At 36.2% G+C, this 20680-nt stretch overlaps 2 protein-coding genes across 2 annotated transcripts; one reads left to right on the top strand and one right to left on the bottom strand.

The window, feature by feature from the left end:
- The first annotated feature begins 507 nt into the window (after window positions 1-507).
- On the top strand, window positions 508-6605 carry gnpda2 (glucosamine-6-phosphate deaminase 2). The gene is given in 8 exon segments (XM_055178699.2): window positions 508-647; window positions 987-1141; window positions 1303-1404; window positions 2098-2280; window positions 3030-3214; window positions 3695-3869; window positions 5672-5724; window positions 5726-6605. Coding segments are annotated over 7 exon segments (855 nt in total). The 5' UTR covers window positions 508-647; window positions 987-1017; the 3' UTR covers window positions 5759-6605.
- guf1 (GTP binding elongation factor GUF1) lies at window positions 6454-17758 on the bottom strand. Its single transcript, XM_055178676.2, has 17 exons — window positions 17345-17758; window positions 16959-17070; window positions 15552-15700; window positions 15356-15436; window positions 15171-15248; window positions 15009-15092; window positions 14829-14893; window positions 13208-13411; window positions 12431-12570; window positions 12027-12150; window positions 11800-11932; window positions 9217-9360; window positions 8954-9087; window positions 7437-7538; window positions 7241-7360; window positions 7120-7156; window positions 6454-7038 (listed from the first exon to the last, which is right to left on the bottom strand). The coding sequence occupies exons 1-17, from the start codon at window positions 17531-17533 to the stop codon at window positions 6910-6912; spliced, it is 2025 nt and encodes a 674-aa protein (XP_055034651.2). The 5' UTR covers window positions 17534-17758; the 3' UTR covers window positions 6454-6909.
- Between the last annotated feature and the right edge of the window lie 2922 nt (window positions 17759-20680).

Here is a 20680-nt window from a genome sequence, read left to right as displayed (position 1 = left end):
GTAATTTGTGTCATCACGCCATACTGCAACATTATCTAACGTGTGTTTGAAAAAATGATGTAGGCTAATCGTCCTTTGCTTTTTTCTGGAGTGCATTTTATCCCAGACGGCATAATAGCAAAAGTGAATGAACAAACGAAACTTCACAAGAGCAACAAGAGATTTGAAGCTCATGCAGACACGCTCTGGGATTGGCTGAATGTTAGTTCACTCAAATCTAAGTAACAAATCAGAGAACACTGTACATGACGCACTGCGCTGTTGCTCGCCAGAGCTCGCCTCCGTCTCTCATTAAAAATATAGGACTTCTGGCCACTTTGATGCTTGGTGGCCTTGTGAACGCACAGTAAAAGTGGGGGGGTCGTGACCCCCCCGTCCCCCCCGGTTGCTACGCCCCTGCTGGAGAGATTTATACTATGAGGTCTAATGTATATTAATTTATATATTATATACTTGCTGTATAAGATATTTCATTTAAATTACATATTGCTCATATATTGTATTTAAGATGTCAGCTCCATATATAGGCAAAGGCACAGTCCCGGAAGAGTGACGTCAGCGCACATGACCGGAACTGAATCACATGATTCGGTGTTTTTAAGAAAAGAGTGTTCATTCACCCAGACGTGCCTGCGCTTTATATCACTGTAAGTGTATTATTATATTATTATACCTATTATCATCATTATTCTATAAATTCGTTAGTAGATGCAGCATGTCGTATATAAAGCTAGAGGGTTTATTCTTATTTTGGGTTCACAAGCAAAATCTTAGAAAGTTGCATTGATGTGTTGTGTTGATGAAAGCAGCTGTTACAGTGATCAGATACTTTGCATCTTGTTTGATCATTCTGAAGCAAATGTTCTTGGTGATTTTGTTTCTCACTGGATGTTTTTTAGCTGCACATGACTTTGTTGGAATATCTGGAGGTTTAATACAGTATTGATTTGTACCTTTTTTTTTTTTTTTTTTTTACACTTTTTAAGGGTTGTAGTGATCTGTTGTCTGTGAGCAGTCATGAGACTTGTGATCCTGGATGACTATGACCTGGCCAGTGAATGGGCTGCAAAGTATATTCGCAACCGGATCATTCAATTTAAACCTAGTGCTGACCGGTACTTCACTTTAGGACTTCCAACAGGTAAACATAATACTTTATAAAGGACAGAAAAATACTGCCCCCTATATATAAATACCATGTTTTATTCTAAAAATAGATTGAATCTTGGTTACAACTGCTGTATCACATTTTGACTTGACACACATCTGTAGCGTTTTGAAATCTAATCTGATGAATTACAGGTAGCACACCGCTTGGCTGCTATAAAAAGCTGATCGAGTATCACAAGAGTGGAGATCTGTCCTTTAAATATGTGAAGACCTTTAACATGGATGAGTATGTGGGTAAGCGTGAGGCACAAGACACGGCTCATGAGGAGTGCTGAGTTTGCAAGATCTTTCAAAATACTGCAGAACAAAAGCTGCTGATAAAGCAAGTCAGCCGGAGTATTTACACACTGATAATGCTGCTGTCACACATTACCCACGGTTAGCGAGTTTTTACACACCTGGTCTCGCTCAATTCAACATTAGAAATCAGATAGTAGAGGTAGAGCGATTAATCGATTTTGCAGATTAATCTGCACCGATAGTTTATTGGGGAAACAATTGGCTATTGGCAAAAAATCCATGTTGATAGTTTTTCCAAATGCATCCATTGCTTCATTATGAAGTAATTAATTTCATTTAGCAGATTTTCATGGTTCACCAGTATACATATCGGTTGATTAATCGGTTATCGGTAAGTAAGGACCAACTTAGTTATCGGTATCAGTAAAATCCACTATCAGATAGCACAGCTTACTGGAGGAGCTACTGCAGGGGTTTAGGTGATCTTGACTAAAACACTAATTTCATCACATTATAATAATGAGAATGGGATATTCATGTAAAAATGCCTTAAATTATGTTTCTTTTCTTGAAGTTTTATATAAATTAAGTGTTTCGCCTGGCATTACATTTTACTCATTGCAACATTGTAATATCTGACCAGCTTACGAAAAACACCTCACATGTGTATCCTCGGTGTCCCTGCAGGTCTGCCCAGGGAGCACCCAGAGAGCTATCACTCCTACATGTGGAATAACTTCTTCAAACACGTCGACATTGAGCCTCAAAACACTCATATACTGGACGGCAATGCCAGTGACCTGCAGGCGGAGTGTAGCGCCTTTGAGGAGAAGATAACAGCGGCTGGTGGCATAGAGCTGTTTGTTGGAGGTGCGTTCAATACAAAGCCAATACATTTTCAGACAAAGATGAATAGAGAAGCACCAGTAACAGTGTACTGTACTTTAGGGCTTAATCTGTACACACAAAACCAGCATTTATAAGCAATTTAGCTATTAACTCATTCCACACCAGCCTTTAAAAAAATAAAGTTGCCGCCAGCATTTTTTGTGATTTTCACAAAAGTTTCACAAAATGGCTTCCAGGAAAATGTTCTTCTATGCTTTTAAACAAACAAACAAAACTGGGAAAAAAGTCTTTATTTGATCTGAAATATGAGTAGGTTTCTTCAAGAATACAAAATTTTGAGCAAAAAGCTGAAATAGTTTCATTTTTATAAAGGACTTTTGTTCTAGATCAGATTCAGAATGAGGATCAAAACATACACAGAGTTTACAATGTTGTTGAATTAGTTGATGCTTCAGTTTTTAATGCGTTGGGTAAGAGCACCACCTAGTGCATTACAGTGGAATTGGCAGGGAAACATTTTCTCTTAATTCACGAGATAACTCATCAATGGCAAGGAAAGAGTTAAAGACCTCAAAAAGCATCCCAAACCTTCACCATACAACATCATTCTTTCTTATATAAAACCTAAACGTAAACAAAAAAGGACAGGGAATGGGATCATTCAGAACCCAGACCAGATTCAAACCTGCCTCCCTTTGGTCTGGCATCTCTTATATGCACCCTATCCTGCATCACAGCTCTGACAGATCTTTTGATTTTGTGTTTTCAAGGTATCGGTCCAGATGGGCACATCGCCTTTAATGAACCTGGCTCCAGTCTCGTGTCCAGAACCAGAGTGAAGACCCTTGCCAAGGACACGATAGTGGCTAACGCTCGTTTTTTTGGGAACGACCTTTTAAAAGTGCCCACCATGACTCTCACTGTTGGAGTGGGAACAGTGATGGATGCAAGAGAGGTAAATAGTGACATTAATGTATTTACAGAAGCAGCACATGCTTAAAGAAACAACAGATTCGAATGCACAACCAAAAGAAAAGAAAGCCATCTGTGACACATTTTCACAGATTTTCACATTTTTAAACCTCTAAAAAAGCACATCCATCCATTAAAACCAAATCCATAGTTATTAAATAACTTTCGAGGTGAAGCGATGGGTTTTGTAAGGAAATTTTTACATTTCCAACTTTACAAACTTTGTCCGTTCATTTTATACCCTTAGTTTTTGGGGTTTAATTTTGTTTATCCTACTAGGGGATTAATAGAGGGGTGTCAGAGTTTCCTTATACTGCTTTTTTCCGTAGTGAAATTCAGAAATCGAATTTGCAGAACTATCTTCTAAAAAAAATCAGATTTTTTTAAATGTATAGTTAACCTGCAAAACGGTACATGAATGCTACAATTCAGACAATACTGATATTGTTGTCTTTATTTCTAGGTTATGATCCTGATTACTGGGGCTCATAAGGCTTTTGCGTTGTATAAAGCAATCGAGGAGGGTGTGAACCACATGTGGACGGTATCTGCCTTCCAGCAGCATCCAAGAACCATTTTCATTTGTGATGAGGACGCAACGCTGGAGCTCAGGGTCAAAACTGTCAAGTATTTCAAAGGTAAATAACTGAGGGCTCTGATGTCTTAAAGGATTAGTCAATTTTCTTAAAAAAAATCCAGATAATTTACTCACCACCATGTCATCCACCATGTCTTTCTTTGTTCAGTCGAGAAGAAAATATGTTTTTTGAGGAAAACATTCCAGGATTTTTCTCATTTTAATGGACCCCAAGACTTAAAGGTCCAGTGTGTACCTTTTAGAAGTATCTCTTGACAGAAATGCAAAATAATATACAAAACTATATTATCAGAGGCGTATGAAGACCTTTTTGTAATAAACGTTTAAGTTTTTATTACCTTAAAATGAGACTTTTTTATCTACATACACAGAGAGTCCCCTTACATGGAAGTCGCCATTGTGTGCCGCCATGTTCCTACAAAAGCCCTTAACGGACAAACTTTTTTACTAACTTGTGTCCGACGATGACGTGTTTTTCCGGTGGCGGCTAACGTAGCTTCTCTATGCGTTTCAAAACAAGTGGTGAACAGTGGACTGAGCTGTTGGTTGCAATTCACAACCTCACCAATAGATGCCACTAAAATTAACACACTGCACCTTTAATACTGAAACTCAACGTAAGTGTTGAGTTAAAAGGACTCTAAACGATCCCAAACGAGGCATAAGGGTCTTAGCAAAACAATAAAATAAAAAAATCTGCACTTTTAAACCACAGCTTCTCGTCTATCTCCGCCAGCACGACCTCTTGTAATTGCGTAGTGACGTAGAAAGGTCACGTGTTACATATATGAAACGCACATTTGTGGACCATTTTAAACAATAAACTGACACAAAGACATTAATTAGTATCATACAACAGCGTCTGAACGGTCCTCTTTCTCCACAGTTGTGAACACTGGGGCGTAGTTTCGCATTGGTCATCCGTGACCTCTTGACGTGATGACGTATTGCGTGAGGTCGCGCTGGTGCATCATAGGACCGGAGATAGATGAGAAGTTGTGGTTTAAAAGTCCATATTTTGTATTTTTCTTGTCAAAAATTACAATCGTTTCACTAGATAAGACCCTTATGCCTCGTTTGGGATCGTTTGGAGTCTTTTAAAACGTGTTGAGTTTTAAGTGTTGGGGTCCATTAAAATGAGTAAAATCCTGGAATGTTTTCCTCAAAAAACATAATTTCTTCTTGACTGAACAAAGAAAGACATCAACATTTTGGATGACATGGTGGTGAGTAAATTATGTGGATTTTTTTAAAGAAAATGGACTAATCCTTTAAACACGACTTGAGCAAGAGAAAGACAGATGACAAGTTGATACTCTGTCAATTTGTAGAGGAGCAAAGACAAAATTAAACGTTGGAAGAAAAAAGAAAGATGTGAGATGTTGTAGAGATGTAGAAAAAAGTAATGAAAAATAACTAGTTAAATTTTTTTCATTATATAATCCCCAAATGATCGGTATCAGTCTGAATAATCGTCTATCTGTATGAGTGGAAAAATGTAATATCGGTGCATCTATAATTTTTTCCATTTATACACCAAACCTAGTACAATCATGGTGTTTTTCATATCCCTTTAAAATCTTTATATGTCTTTTTCTATTTGTAAACACACAGAGCTTTACAGAAGTCCTATTTTTTTATTAGTTTTCTCTAAAGTTAAATATGTGTCTACAGGAAGTAGGTTTAGGATAGACATGAACCCTGTCTGGAATGTCCATCTCAAGCTCTTTTCTCAGACACAGGATCTGTTCAGTATTAAGAGCTTTGCTGTCTCCTGAGGGTTTAATATCTCATAGCTGAGATGAACTTTACAAACATACTGAAAGATCTTCTGTCCTACAGGGCTGATGCACGTTCACAATCAACTTGTTGAGCCGACGCTCAGCGTAAAGGACTACATGGACTGAACGCAGCAGACGGTACATCTGAATCATCTGGAAATGATGGCATCACTTTGAATCAATGGAAACTAGCTTCAGGGACCACAGCGGTTTTGAATGGTCATAAAGTGTTTCAAGGTCTATGCCAGCATAACAGGGTCTGTGTAGACAAACAAATTACTTCTGTGATTGCATTTCCCAAGGTGCTGTGTTCATTACTTTATAACTACACTACATGGCCAGTATTAACAAGAAATGTCCATAAAGTGTTAAAATTACTGTAAATCAAATGTACACAGACCCTCAACCCTTTAGATTACGCCATCTCTAATCAACAGATTATCTGTTACAATTCCTTTCTTATATTTCTAAAAAGTGTCTATTTCATTTAAACTTTTCAAAAAGGTCAACATTTCAAGTCAATATCATTTTAATAATATTACAAACTACTTACGAAGTTAACTTGAATGTGAATTTTTACTCCAAGGTGAATTTTTTGGGAATGTTGTTTTGTATCTGTTACATAGACTTGTACACTCCTAAACTCCTGGAAGATGCTGAGATTCATTTTAGTATGTTACATTTATATATCAAACTTATTTAGTCGATGATGGCATATTTATCATTTCAATGTCAGTTGTTTTGCATTTGTTCACCTTAAACTTAAGCACTTCTTTAAATCTGATTGTCTTATTGTTCTTTACATTACTTTACTGTATAGTCACACAAAGAGAAATATTACACTTTTTTTCGTGGATTTACACTTTTATTTCCAATCTGTATGAATTAACTGTTAATAGATTTGCACTCCAAAAGCCAAATCATTCTTTCATGTATTTCTTTACTCGTTCAACAATGCACAATAAAAATGAAAGATTTCATTTTTCTTTCTTAAATATGATGCAGTGTTTGCACAGGCCAAAGTATGACATTGCACGTAAAGGATTTGAGTTTTTGTAATGCACAAATAACCAAATCTCTTCAAATGATTGAAAACCATGCTGACGAGAACTTTTGCATCAACTCTTCTGCAAAAACGCTTCGCTTGCAGTCTCTTCTGGAGAACCCTGCTGTCGTTTCGGCATCATGAAGATTAATTCATTCAATCTGCTTCAATCTCACTTAGTTATATTAGTCCATGTCTCATATCTACAAATCAAGCCCCAGTCGGCCCAAAACTCGGACGGCTTTTATGAAACATTACTTTCTTTTCAGAACGTTGATGAAAGCGTCTTTCGGTACATCGATATTTCCAATACGCCGCATTTTTTTCTTTCCTTCGGCCTGCTTCTTTAACAGTTTCATTTTCCGCGTAATGTCACCCCCGTACTGTAATATATAAATAAAAATAAATATCAACAGCGTAAATAAAAATCTTTTGAATGTTTAAGAAAGAGTTTTGATACTTACACATTTTGCTAAAACGTTCTTTCTGTATGCTTTGATTCTATAAAAGACATTGACAAGGACTATTCATTACTAAAAACGTAATTTTTGGTAACACACATTTCATTTGAATGCATTGACTCACGTTTCTCTAGCGATGATTTTGCTCCCGATAGCCGCCTGCACTGCGATTTCAAACATCTGTCGAGGGATTGAGTCCTTCAGCCTCTCACATATTGCTTTTCCCATACTGTACGCACTCTCTCTGAACACACAGACAAAGGTCATGCCATCTCTTTCTATTTAATTTATGTCTATAAAAAACTGAAGTTAAGCTTTACTTGTGAACTATAGTGGCGAGTTCCTCCACAGGCCGTCCGTTGAGCAGAAAGTCGATCTTAATCAGTTCAGCTGGTTGATATCCGGCACCTTCATAATCAAAACTGTAGCAAAAAGAACAATAAATAAATAAACTCACAGATGTAAAAATGTTGACTATAAGCATACACTCACCTAAAGGATTATTAGGAACACCATACTTATACTGTGTTTGACCCCCTTTCACCTTCAGAACTGGTTTAATTCTACGTGTCATTCATTCAACAAGGTGCTGAAAACATTCTTTAGAAATGTTGGCCCATATTGATAAGATAGCATCTTGCAGTTGATGGAGATTTGTGGGATTCACATCCAGAACACAAAGCTCCCGTTCCACCACATCCCAAAGATGCTCTATTGAGTTGAGATCTGGTGACTGTGGGGGCCATTTTAGTACAGTGAACTCATTGTCATGTTCAAGAAACCAATTTGAAATGATTCGAGCTTTGTGACATGGTGCATTATCCTGCTGGAAGTAGTCATCAGAGGATGAGTACATGGTGGTCATAATGGACATGGTCAGAAACAATGCTCAGGTAGGCCGTGGCATTTACACGATATCCAACTGGCACTAAGGCGCCTAAAGTGTGCCAAAAAAAAAAAGAGTGGTAACAAGGCATGATGGATCCATGTTCTCATTCTGTTTACGCCAAATTCGGACTATACCATCTGAATGTCTCAACAGAGATCGAGAATCATCAGACCAGGCAACATTTTCCTCAAGGTTGTGCGTGTTGTGGCTTCACAAATGCTTTGCTGCATACCTCAGTTGTAACGAGTGGTCATTTCAGTCAAAGTTGCTCTTCTATCAGCTTGAATCAGTCGGCTTATTCTCCTCTGACCTCTAGCATCAACAAGGCATTTTCGCCCACAGGACTGACGCATACTGGATGTTTTTCCCTTTTCACACCATTCTTTGTAAACCCTAGAAATGGTTGTGCATGTGCATTTTGGGCTTTTGAGCAAGCCCAAAATTACTTAAATCACCTTTCTTTCCCATTCTGACATTCAGTTTGGAGTTCAGGAGATTGTCTTGTCCAGGACCACACCCCTAAATGCATTGAAGCAACTGCCATGTGATTGGTTGATTAGATAATTCCATTAATGAGAAATTGAACAGGTGTTCCTAATAATCCTTTAGGTGAGTGTATGTGACCCTGGACCACGAAATCAGTCATAAATAGCATGGGCATATTATAGATTATAGTTTATTAAAAATTTAAATTTAAATAGATATTTTGTACATTTCCTACCGTAAATATATCAAAATGTGTTTATCATTACTAATATGTTTCTAAGGACTTCATTTTGACAACTTAAAAGGCGATTATCTCAGAATCTATATTTTTTTGCACCCTCAGATTCCAGATTTTCAAATAGTTGTATTTACTTATTTATTCAGCTTTATTAACTGGTTTTGTGATATTATCTGAGATCCTATATAAGCTTAGCGATATCTGCCAGAATAGGTCAAACTCACCTTGCATAACCTGATGACATGGACTTCAGCTGGTCGTAAAAGTCCACCACGATCTCATTAAGAGGGAAGACATACTTCATCATCACTCGATGGTCATCGATGTATAACATGTTCTTCTGAACGGCCCTGCGGTTCTTTAACAAAGCAGAGAGTTGTACGCAAGACCCAAAACATGCACTGGCTTATTTTTGTTATTTAGTAGATGCTTTAATGACTTTAATGACAATACATGAACGATATGACTGATCTCCAGTAAATCTCACCTGACACAGACTCATGATCTTCCCAGTAAAGTCGTCTGGAGCGATGATGGTTCCCATCACCATGGGCTCCAGATACTCCACAACCTGTGACCTCTCTGGGAACTGAGCAGGGTTTATGATTGTGATCTCTTCTGCACCATGTTCCTAAAAAATAGACTCAACTGAGCAACTGATTCTTCTACAACCTGGTATGTTCCTCTTGTGTTTTGTGCTGTGAAAGATTTCATCACTCAATCATTTCCATGTACATCATGTAGACTGCCACAATGCTGGGCGTCTGCCAGGGTGTTTTAAGCGGTTTCTAAGCTGCTGTAAATGGATTTTATATTGGTATATTTTAAGATATTTTAGGTTTAGTATATTGCTCAGGTCCCATCCTCAATGTATATCTGTTTTATTACCCACCAGAGCAATTTTAGTTTTTAATTTATTTCATTGTAGTTTAATTAGCTTTTTAATATTTGTAGTTTTTATGTTAATTGTATCCACTTTATTTTCGAACACGGAAGTGATGTGACGTATTTCCCTTTTTTTGTGCGAGACTTTCATTTCAAAAGCCAGCCAGTAGAAAACAGTGTCGTGGGAGCACGCATAAAACATGTTATGGTAAATATTTACTACACCTGCCATGTATAACCCAATGGAAGGATGAAATTAAGAAGTGGCCTGACATATCATATGAAGATACAGTATATTCAATAATTTCGTGTTGTTGCTCGGGGGTGATGGGTCTTCAATGCGCAACAATAAAAGTATAGATACATACCAGTACCTGTACAGTAGGAAAGTCAGTCGAGTGTTTGTAAATAAAAATCGACCAAGAATGTGTTTTTTACCTTTTCAGGCTTATGTTTAAAATGTCCCTCTGTTGTGAGTTTTTTTTAAATGGCAATTGTAAGTTATTTGTATAAATCATAATAAAAAGGTACATTTATTCAGTATTGTTTTCGTTTTATAAAAAATATTATTACATCGCTTCTTACGCACTAACTTATTTGCTTTATCATTTAAAACATAACAAAAGTAAGCGCAAAGTCACATTCAGAACTATTACTGTATAAACATTAACTAATAAGCAGTTTATGTCGTATATATTGGGTACGCATTTTGTAATAATATATAGTAGCAGAATAAATAAACCAGCTAAATCAGCATAATTTTTATCAGCATAATACAAGTTGTTTTTGAACAACTCTTGTATTTATTATTCACTGTCGGTTTCTATGAAAAGTTTCACTGGATGGATGTGTGGGTACAGATCATGGGTGCATGTGTGCCACATACACATTCAGCTCTTGTGTGTGAATTATGGTTAAAACAAATGTTTTGTAGAGATTTACTGCAGTTGTACCACCTATTATGGCAACCCCAAACTGCAAATGATCTTTTCTGGATTTCATTATAAACCTTAAAAAGCAAATCAAAACTGCAGACTTGTGTCCCTCGCAATACGACTACCATTAGGTTTAGTGGCTCACCGGAAGTCTTACACAAAGCTTAAAGATGGCGGCGCCCATATTTACATTAAAAATAAGGTGGATAAATTGTTTAGTAATTTTGCCTTTTGTACTTTATTTTCTAAAATTAGCATTTAAAGTTTAACTTATTTTTACTTTAGTTTTTTTTAAAGCCTCAAACATATTTTAGTTTATTGCTAACATTTCAAATTTTCATTTTTTAAACTAATATTTAGGCCTATATTTTTTTTTAATAACACATTTTAAAATATATATTTTACTATGGGTGTTCCAGAGGGGCTAAACTGTAATAAAGTAAAAGTTTATTCCTCCGAATGATTGAAGGATTCCACATCCAGTTTTAAACATAATGACCCTGTCATCCACCAGGCAAAAAATGGCCAATCAGTTCACCATTCATTCATTGATTCAGTCATTGTCTTCATTCCTAACCCTGGGTATGTCTATAACCCCTTTCACAAGGCGTGTTGATCCCATAAAATTAACGCCAACACATCCGGGAGTTGTTCCCGGAATGGGGTTTTGGTAACATTGTCGTAACATTCCCAGAACGCGACCTGTATAAACCAAAGGCAGGCACAATGCCACAAGGGGTTTGTTGTAATGATGCCGCATCATTTTATATGCAGATCAACATCCACGATTAAACAAATGTCTGCAAACTGCAAAGAAGCAGACATCAGGGAGCTTCCTACTTATCCACACTGAAGCTGAGATCAGCTACCGATGCACTAGTTTATGATCAATGCAGAAAAAAATGTGGTTTCTTGAAAGAGAAGATAATAAGATAAGATAATAAGCAAACATAAGAAATAGCGGAAAAATTTCACAAAGTGCACAATTTATTTATTAATAACCGTCTTAACGGGATCTTTACGGGATGTGTGTGAATCCATGCATTCCATAAAATCACCGGCAGTGTGAATAAACTAAATAAAAACGGGAAAGCAGATTGTGTTTTTTGCCAGGAAAAATCCTAGAAACATCCATGTATTTTCCATAACTTGCATGTGAAAAGTGCTCAGCAGTAAGTGACACTACTAATAAATAACACATTGATTAAAAGAATACAGAAAAACATCAGAGAAGTGTTGTGAAGTCTCACCTTTATAAGTTTGGCAGATGATAAAACTGCTTTGTATGGCACAGTGGGAGCGGTGACGATAACAGACGCGTTATACTCTTGCTCCAACCGCTGGTTAAAGACCTCCATGTGCAGCAGACCGAGAAAGCCCAGTCTGACAAAGACACAGCCCACTTATTCCTGCTCCACATACACTCAACTTATAATAATAGTTTATCATCACTGTAAGTGTGTTTGTGTATGTTTACCTCCACCCGGCACCGAGCGCCAGACTGCTGTCCTTCTGAACGCTCACACTGGAGTCATTCAGCGTCAGTTTCTCCACAGCGCTGCGCAGGGCCGTGTATTCTGATTGGTCCATAGGATACATGCCTGCAAAAATAGCATAATTTCAGCTTTACATCACATATCTATTGACTGGGGCTGAGTGATATACCAAAAATTTTTGATTGTTTTTTATATTTCGACGATGCTCTATATACAGCATACAGATCGATATTTGCACACTTGAAGTAGATTTGGATAACATTCTAAATGTTTAGTGCTAAAACACAATAAAAAGTCATTGTATTACACCCTCCTATAGTACACAGACATTTAAACATTGTTTTAAATTCAAGCTCAACACTTCTGGAAGCGTTTAGCCACACACCTGCAAAAACCATAGCTTTAGCTGGCTTGAAACCCGGCAGCGCCTCCACAGGTTGTTTATGGAGGTAAAGCGTGTCTCCAATCTGCGCCTCTTTCACCTCCTTCATTCCTGCTATCACGTAACCCACCTGCCCAGCATACCTGAGAGCAAAGAGATTAACACAAAAAATCAGAGGTCAAGTCAGTGCAGATGACAGCGGTTGTGCCACAAAACTAAAACAGTTAGCATAGATTTTATTTACGTGCAGTTGGTGTATATTATAAATATGGCATTTATAGATTTATAAATTTAGAGCTCAGTGGAGATATATATAAAAACATATTTTATACATATTTAATTTTTTACAAAATTAAATTAACTAATTTTTATTTAGATAATTTAATCATAAAGTACTATAAAGGAAATAAACTTTGTTATTGAATATAAAAGTAAATTTAAAATTGTTATTACATTTATGCATTTGGCAGATGTTTTTTTCGGCCAAATGCAAAAATTTATGCATTCAAGCTATACAATTATTTTTGTTCAGTATGTGTGTTTCCTGGGGATCGAAATCATTACTTGCTAACATATAACTCTACAAACTAGCTTTAGAAAAACAATTAAATGTCAATTTTAAGAAATATTTAATGACATTATGGTGCCTATGAATTCGGTTTCTTTAGTAGATGTTCACTGATAAAGTCAATGACTTGGCATCACGGCAGCTGCAATTTTTGTTTATAATAGTTAATAATAGTTTTACTTCTGATTGTATAGTGAGTATAAAACGCTTACAGAGTTTCAGTCGGGTGTTCGTCAGGTCTCAGGATGCCCAGCTCATTGATCTCATAAGTTTTGCCTAAGTGGGCAGACACAATTTTGTCCCCTCTGGAGACCCGTCCGCCGAACAGAGCAACACTGGCCACGACTCCTCTGTAATGGTCGAAGGTTGAATCAAAGACGAGTGCTTTAAACGGATCATCCACTCTTGCTGACGGCCTGAATGAGATAAAAAAGGTCTATTTATGCCACTACAGATATTTATTGCAATTATTCACTCATTTAAAGCAGCCCATTTAGAAAATTGTAGCACTAACAATGTCCCACATGTGCAGATGTCAACAGCATACTGACTAAAGTTACACAAAGAATGGGAGAAAGGTGAGATCACCTGATAGGAATGTACTGTAGCAGAGCAAACACAAACACCACGTGATATTAATGTGTGACATCACCAAAAAAAAAAAAAAAATCTGACAACCCGAAAAAATCCTCCTGATAGTATGCAGCAGAACAAGTTTTGAGAAACACAAACATCACGTGATATTAATGTGTGACATCACCAAAAAAAAAAAAAAAATCGGACAACCCGAAAAATCCTCCTGATAGTATGCAGCAGAACAAGTTTTGAGAAACACAAACATCACGTGACAGAAAACCCGAAAATTCCCCCTATATGAAAGATGGCAATGTTGGGTAAAGTAAACCAAACACACGGACAATTATGGCACCCCAATACACCAGAAGGAGGGTGAAGAGAAAAAGTATTAATTACACAAAAAATAAAGATAGACTATCGCATAAAAAAATTAAAATTGAAGAAAAGAATGAGCCAACTGGCTTTGAGCCCAAACTTGAGGAGAGGGAAAAGCCTATGAACTTTCAGTCCGAAATTAAGGAGAAGGAGGAGCCTATGGACTTTGAATATGCTGAGGAGAGGTAGGAGCCTATGGACTTCAAATCTGAGGAGGAGCCTATGGACTTTGAATACATTGAGGAGAGGGAGGAGCCTATGGACTTTGAATACACAGATGAGAGGGAGAAGCCTATGGACTTTGAGTCCAAGGCTCAGGAGGGGGAGGAGCCTATGGACTTTGCATACGCTGAGGAGAAGGAGGAGCCTATGGACTTTGAGTTCAAGGCTCAAGAAAGGGAGGAGCCTATGGACTTTGAAGATGAAAGCAAGGCAGAGATAAGTCAGCTGACTCAACTGATTACTGTATATGATTCATTGTGTACATGTGTATATGTTAATGTGACTCTCATTCAAGAAATTAATAAATAAAATATGTAATCTTTGAGTTGTCTTGCTTCATTTGGGTCATAAGCATTAAATAATTAAATCGACATACTAAAGTTACAAAGAATGTGATTAAAGTGAGATCAGTTGATAGTAATGCAGCAGAGCAGGTTGTGAGAAACACAGACATCACGTGATATGAATGTGTGACGTCACCAAAACTATTCTGACAACCCGAAAACATCTGTCTATTCATTCATACACACACACAGCCATGAAAGATGACAACCTTGGGGAAATGTTAGCGCACTGCAACATTTTTAAGAACCAATGGCGTTATAAACCAACAGATTCTACATTTCTAACGTGTAATCATCTGATGACCAGAATACTCACGGGGGAATCCGTTTCACCACCTCTTGGAGAACTTGGTCCACATTGGTGCCCAATTTTGCCGAGATCTACAGAGAACAGCCGCAACAATCATATTTCACAATGTCAAAAAGAGGATTAGAGATTTACAATGACAATCATTTATTAAAAATAAATAAAAGTTTTGTTAAGTTTTAAGCCCACCCTGATACATTCTTCCTTTGGAATATCGAAAACCTTTTCGATCTGTTTTTCCACTCTCTCTGGATCAGCATTTTTCAAATCAATCTTATAATAAAAACAACATAATTTCAAATGGTGTAAGAATATATCTTGATTAAAATGTAATGATCTGAAGTTCTCTACCTTATTTATCACAGGAATGATTGTAAGTTGAGCCTCAAATGCCAGGTAGAAATTGGCAACAGTTTGAGCTTGAATGCCCTTTAAATTAAAAGAAAGCAAAAATCAGCTGAAAGTTAATATCATTTCACAAGCTCAATAAAATGTTTCAAAAATGTTTCATGTTAGAAGATTTTTTTTAGCTTTACCTGATTTGCATCTACAATAAGCAGAACTCCTTGGCAAGCGGAAATGGACCGTGACACCTCATAACTGAAGTCAACATGGCCCTAAAAACATGTTGGTAATAAGTCACACAAATGGATTATTCATAGTTTAACTTTCCGTAGTTTCTACTATTAATTAGGAATAATATAGCAGTGTTATCTAACTCCGTGTACTTACAGGTGTATCGATCAGATTAAGCAGGTACATCTGTCCATCATGCTGATAAAAGAGAGACGCAGTCTGAGCTTTAACTGTGATTCCTCTCTCTCTCTCCACCTGAAGCTTATCCAACACCTGCTTGTTATTTGCCGTCGTTGCAATGGCTCCTACACACACAAAATATATACAAGATTTTAATAGCAGAATAGGTCATATGTATTAAAGTGTGTCCCAAATGATATACATCATCCGGGTACTTGAAGTTCACTTTCTTGTTTGAACATACTACTTACTTACTGGGAAATTTGTCTTGGACATTGTGCACAGTCAGTACATACCTTTGTAATTACATTAAAACATACTTAAAAGACACAACGGCAGTTCACAATATTTTATCTCGATTTAAAGCTTTGATTGCAGTAGGAACAAATACATTTTTAAGTCGATTAGACCTGCACATCAAGACACTCTACCTCTTGGCAATCAGGATATGAGTCTCATCCCCAACAATTTACACTTTTTTTTACCACAAAATGATGTACAATAGTGCATAAGTATGAGATTTGGGACACATTAAATATATTTTAAGACGGAGCTGATTGGTGTAGTGCACATTGCTCCGACACTTCCGGAGACCCGTGTTTGACGTCCTTTGCCGATCCCATACCCCTCTCGCCATCCTGCACTTTCCTGTTATCTCTTACAATTACTAATATATATATATATATATAAAGTCTAAGGCCATCACCACCAGACTTGTTGTTTTAGAAGTTTTAATGACCATCCATATTTATTTTTCAAACTATTTTATTAAGATACAAACAGAAAATACAGGAAATATGTACAAAAAAATAAATTTTTAGGATTAAATGTCTTCTTTAGGCATCATCGTTGTTTAGTGTGACCTCTCTTGGCACTTAACACATCTTGAGTGTTTTTGAGCAGAATGAAGTAAAAATTAGGATTTAATTTTATTTAGGTTTAAGAGATCCTGCAGTTTCCTGCTATTGTTCAAGTGTAAGTGGAAAACTTTTTACATCAGTTTACCTTTTTATACATTTCTTAATACACAATATAAACACATTTCCTGTATTTTCTGGATGTATTCTATTAAAAAGACTGAGAAACAATTATATAAGATCACTAAAACACTGCAAAAACAACAAATCTAATTCTGACATGGTGGTGTTTTGGTGGATATTTTTTGTTGTTGATGGCCATTTTGCCCTTATTTGATATATTTAAAAATCTACAAGACAACATATTTATTTGTGGACAATATCTTTCTGTCATATGACTGCATATATGACTGCTCTTTGTTTAGTGTTTTCACACCTTGCGATCATTTCTGTACATATATCTCATGTCATTGCCTTCATGATCAATGTCATTTACAGGAAGTTATGTTTTAATATGACAGCCCACCTGTAATCTCCAACAGCCTGTCTGCCAAAGTGCTCTTGCCGTGATCAATATGAGCAATGATGCTGAAGTTTCTAATCCTCTCCACTGGAAACTTTGACATGTCAATACTCTCCTGTAAACGCAAACAATTCAAGGCCGTAAACAACACACACATACAAAAGAAACAACCACCTACATTTAGATTAAAGGTCAGTCAGTATGGATTTAATGTCAGAAGCTGAAGTTAATATGGGATCTCATTCGAACACCGCAAGAACCTTTCAGAAAGTTTTGTTTATATTTCTTTAATTACAGTGGTAGTTTACAAAGTTTCTAACAATTTTACAAGTAACATAACGTAAATATACAGTAGCACCTAAAATGCACATGATTTGAAGCTAATGTACCTGTTTAGTTGTATTACTGCTGAAGTGTCTCACAGGACATGAAGGTCTTCTCATCCATCTGTGTCTGATCACAGTACATGTACTCGTGCAGTCCTGATATCTTCTTTTAATACGGAATAGTTTAACATAATGACAGGGTTTGACAAAGGGCAGAAAGAGCCCGTGGGATCTAAACACTGTCGGATTCATCTTCTTTATTACTTTAAATCATCTTATTCCTGTATAAACAAACAGTATTTACTCTAGGTTGCATGGCGAATATCTCCTCCGTTTGAAAAAAAGACTAGAGACTAAAATACAGATTCAAAACCGCATTTTTAAATATTAAAAGCATCCAAGTTTAAGGTTGAACAGTTCAGTGTGACAGCACAGAGGGCTGCCATGTTGAGTTAAACGTCATCCCGCTTTGAATTCTGGGAAATGTAGTTAGACGCTCAGAGGTTTTTAAAGTGTTTGGATACAAAACCACATTTAATAATGAATTGGATTGAATTGGATGATAAAATTAAGTCAATTAGTATATCTGCAGATAAATGACACAATAGAGCTTTACTTTCCGAGCCGTATTTTCTATTACTTCCTCAATCGGTAATTTTTGGCGGACTACTGTATGAAGTTATTATTATTGCACTTTCGTTGAATTTTAAACACAAAACATACACCATAACATAAAAGAATATGACACAAGGAGAAAAGGAAAAAATAAATAAAACTAAAGTTATTCAGCGTTCAAGACAACTCGGATTTCGTATATATGTCGTAAAATATCCTACCTCCGACCTCAATGCGTTCCAGTCAATAACGCGTCGATGTTTACCACATAAAGCCAATATGAGACGCATATTGCTATGATATGCGTGTTATTTCTTGTTTACGTGAGCTGAGAGGTCGGATACCAAACTTTGTTTGCCGTTCCAGACGTTTACTTTCGGGTTTGTTTGAGGTCGATATATCCAACATCCAACGAGTTGTCTGGAACGCAGCATCATTTCTCCTCAAGTTAACACACATCAAATTAACATGTACACGATTCACTATGTTTGAAAAACAAAAAGTGTACAAATACCTTGTGTCTTTATTTTTTATATTTATTGGTTAATTAATTAAATAAGATTTAACCTATAAGAACCTATTCGTCTAAAACATTTTGCTTAAAAACTATTATTGAGCGATCTTTCTTTAAAATAAATGCATGAGAGCCCTGCTGAAAAAAAAACAATAAAACCATTACAGAAAATTCTAATGGGTTTATTGGCTCTATGTATTGGTTCTAATGGAATATGGCCCAAAACACACTACAGTGTAGTGGTTTTAATGGTAAAAGCTAATGGAAACCATTAGAATTTTCTGTAATGGTTTTATTGTTTTTTCAGCAGGGATAGAATGATTTACATATTCTATTATTAAAAAAATCTATTTGATTTGACATTTTGAGATTTTCTGTGTAGTTGCTCTTGTTTCCCACATGGTGTCACCCTAAACAAAATTTTCAACTAGTCCATAAGTAGGAAAAAATCATTACCATGGCAACATAACAGCCCACTCACAGTGAGCAGGACCCTCTGAATATGGCTTCAATAAGAAATCAAATGAAAGATGCTGTTCTGGTTTTGATGGCTGACGTTGGTAGATATTTATCCTTGTCATGTCTCTCCTCAGGCTTTGTGAAGCATCTGTCTGAAAATAGCTCTTTTATTTGATTTCACCTGCAAAATCAGATGCTTTTAATGAAGATATATAAAGATGAACACTAATATTAGCAATGGAAAGTGATTGCAGCTGTGAGTGGTTATGTATATATTCATTAATTTATTTATGCATATATGAATGTATAATTCCTCATCAAGCATTTTGTGTGTCCTTGTGAATACATTCTGGATGCGTGTGTGTGTTTGTGTGTGAGAGAGAGTATGAAGTGCTATAAATTAATCAGCATTTCAGATCTGAACCTCAATACATTTATCAAAGTGCAGTAAAACAACCCCACATAAGTGCCTTTTTATTTTGGTGATGTCTGAACACTATATTCATCAGTATGATTTATCGACCCTTCAAATTCAGACGCAAGGCTAGAGAGGGAAAAGCAAATGGAAAGGGACGATAAACCAAAATGCAGGATCATTTACACAAGCTCTTCCAAAGCAGATGTTTCTCTTCCCTGTTGACCTCTCAAACAGTCTGGTGGATGTTTGCTGAAGGTTTCAGCCCTGTAATAACAGCATATGAATAAAGTTCAATGTGACTTTGATACTCGGCTCGTCTATAATAGCAGTTATTAAAATCATGATCCTCCACTGTGCAGATCAGATCCTGGAATAAACCATAGACCCACACAATATCCTTGTGCGACGTGCCACCCACATCTAGCCAACCCATTGCTCATTTCTCACTTAAATCAGTCTGTTCTGCTGAGGCTGGTCCATAGAGGAATATTTCAATCATACAATTTAAACATCAACAAAAGAAGTGTTCATCTGCAGGCATGTGATAAGCTCCTCTCTTCAAATAAAACAATGTTGTTCTTTAAAAATCACTATTCAATGCATACACTCTTAGAAAAAAGGTATAAGAAGGTACAAAAATTGTCACAATGAGGCAGTACCCATTGTAAAAAGTACACCTTTGAACCTAAAATATGCATATTGGTACCTCAAAGGTACACAAACATGGTACATTAGAGGCACATATACCTCTACTACTACTACTACTATTAATAATACATTAATAATAAATTTTATTTATAGCACACTTTACATCAACTCAATGACCTCAAAGTGCTACAAAACACACAAAACAACATAAAAGACTAAAACAACTTGAAAGAAAAATAAATCATTATCATACTAGTATCTCAAAGGTACATATCTGTACCAAAATGGTACATGCTAGGACTTATTTAGAGGGTAAACTCCATCCCAGTGACAACTTTTGTACCTTTATTGACAGTGTAGTATTTGAGTAGGTCACCATTTAGAATTTGACCCTTGACCAGTCACACAGTTTTTGGATTTTGTATCAATAGGCAAAAATTAAGTATTGTATATAGTTTTTTTAATGCCAAGAATCATTGGGATATTAAGTAAAGATCATGCTTCATGAATATATTTTGTAAATTCACTGAAAAAAAAATATTCATTGAATTTAATCAATTTTTTTTAGGTTAGTGGTTGCAATCAATATATTTAAGCTATTTAAACAAAAAATATTAGTAAAGTAAAATAAAATCTAAAACTTTTGTTTAAATGTAGCTTAAATAAATTGATTGCATCCACTTACCTTAAAAAATTGATTAAATTCAATGAATAATTTTTCAGTGTTTCCTAGTATAAATATATA

This window comes from Misgurnus anguillicaudatus, chromosome 16 (assembly GCF_027580225.2).
Source record: "Misgurnus anguillicaudatus chromosome 16, ASM2758022v2, whole genome shotgun sequence".
NCBI classification, from domain to species: Eukaryota; Metazoa; Chordata; class Actinopteri; order Cypriniformes; family Cobitidae; genus Misgurnus; species Misgurnus anguillicaudatus.
Note: the sequence above shows the minus strand (reverse complement) of the source record. Positions and strands in the feature narration are given on the sequence as shown.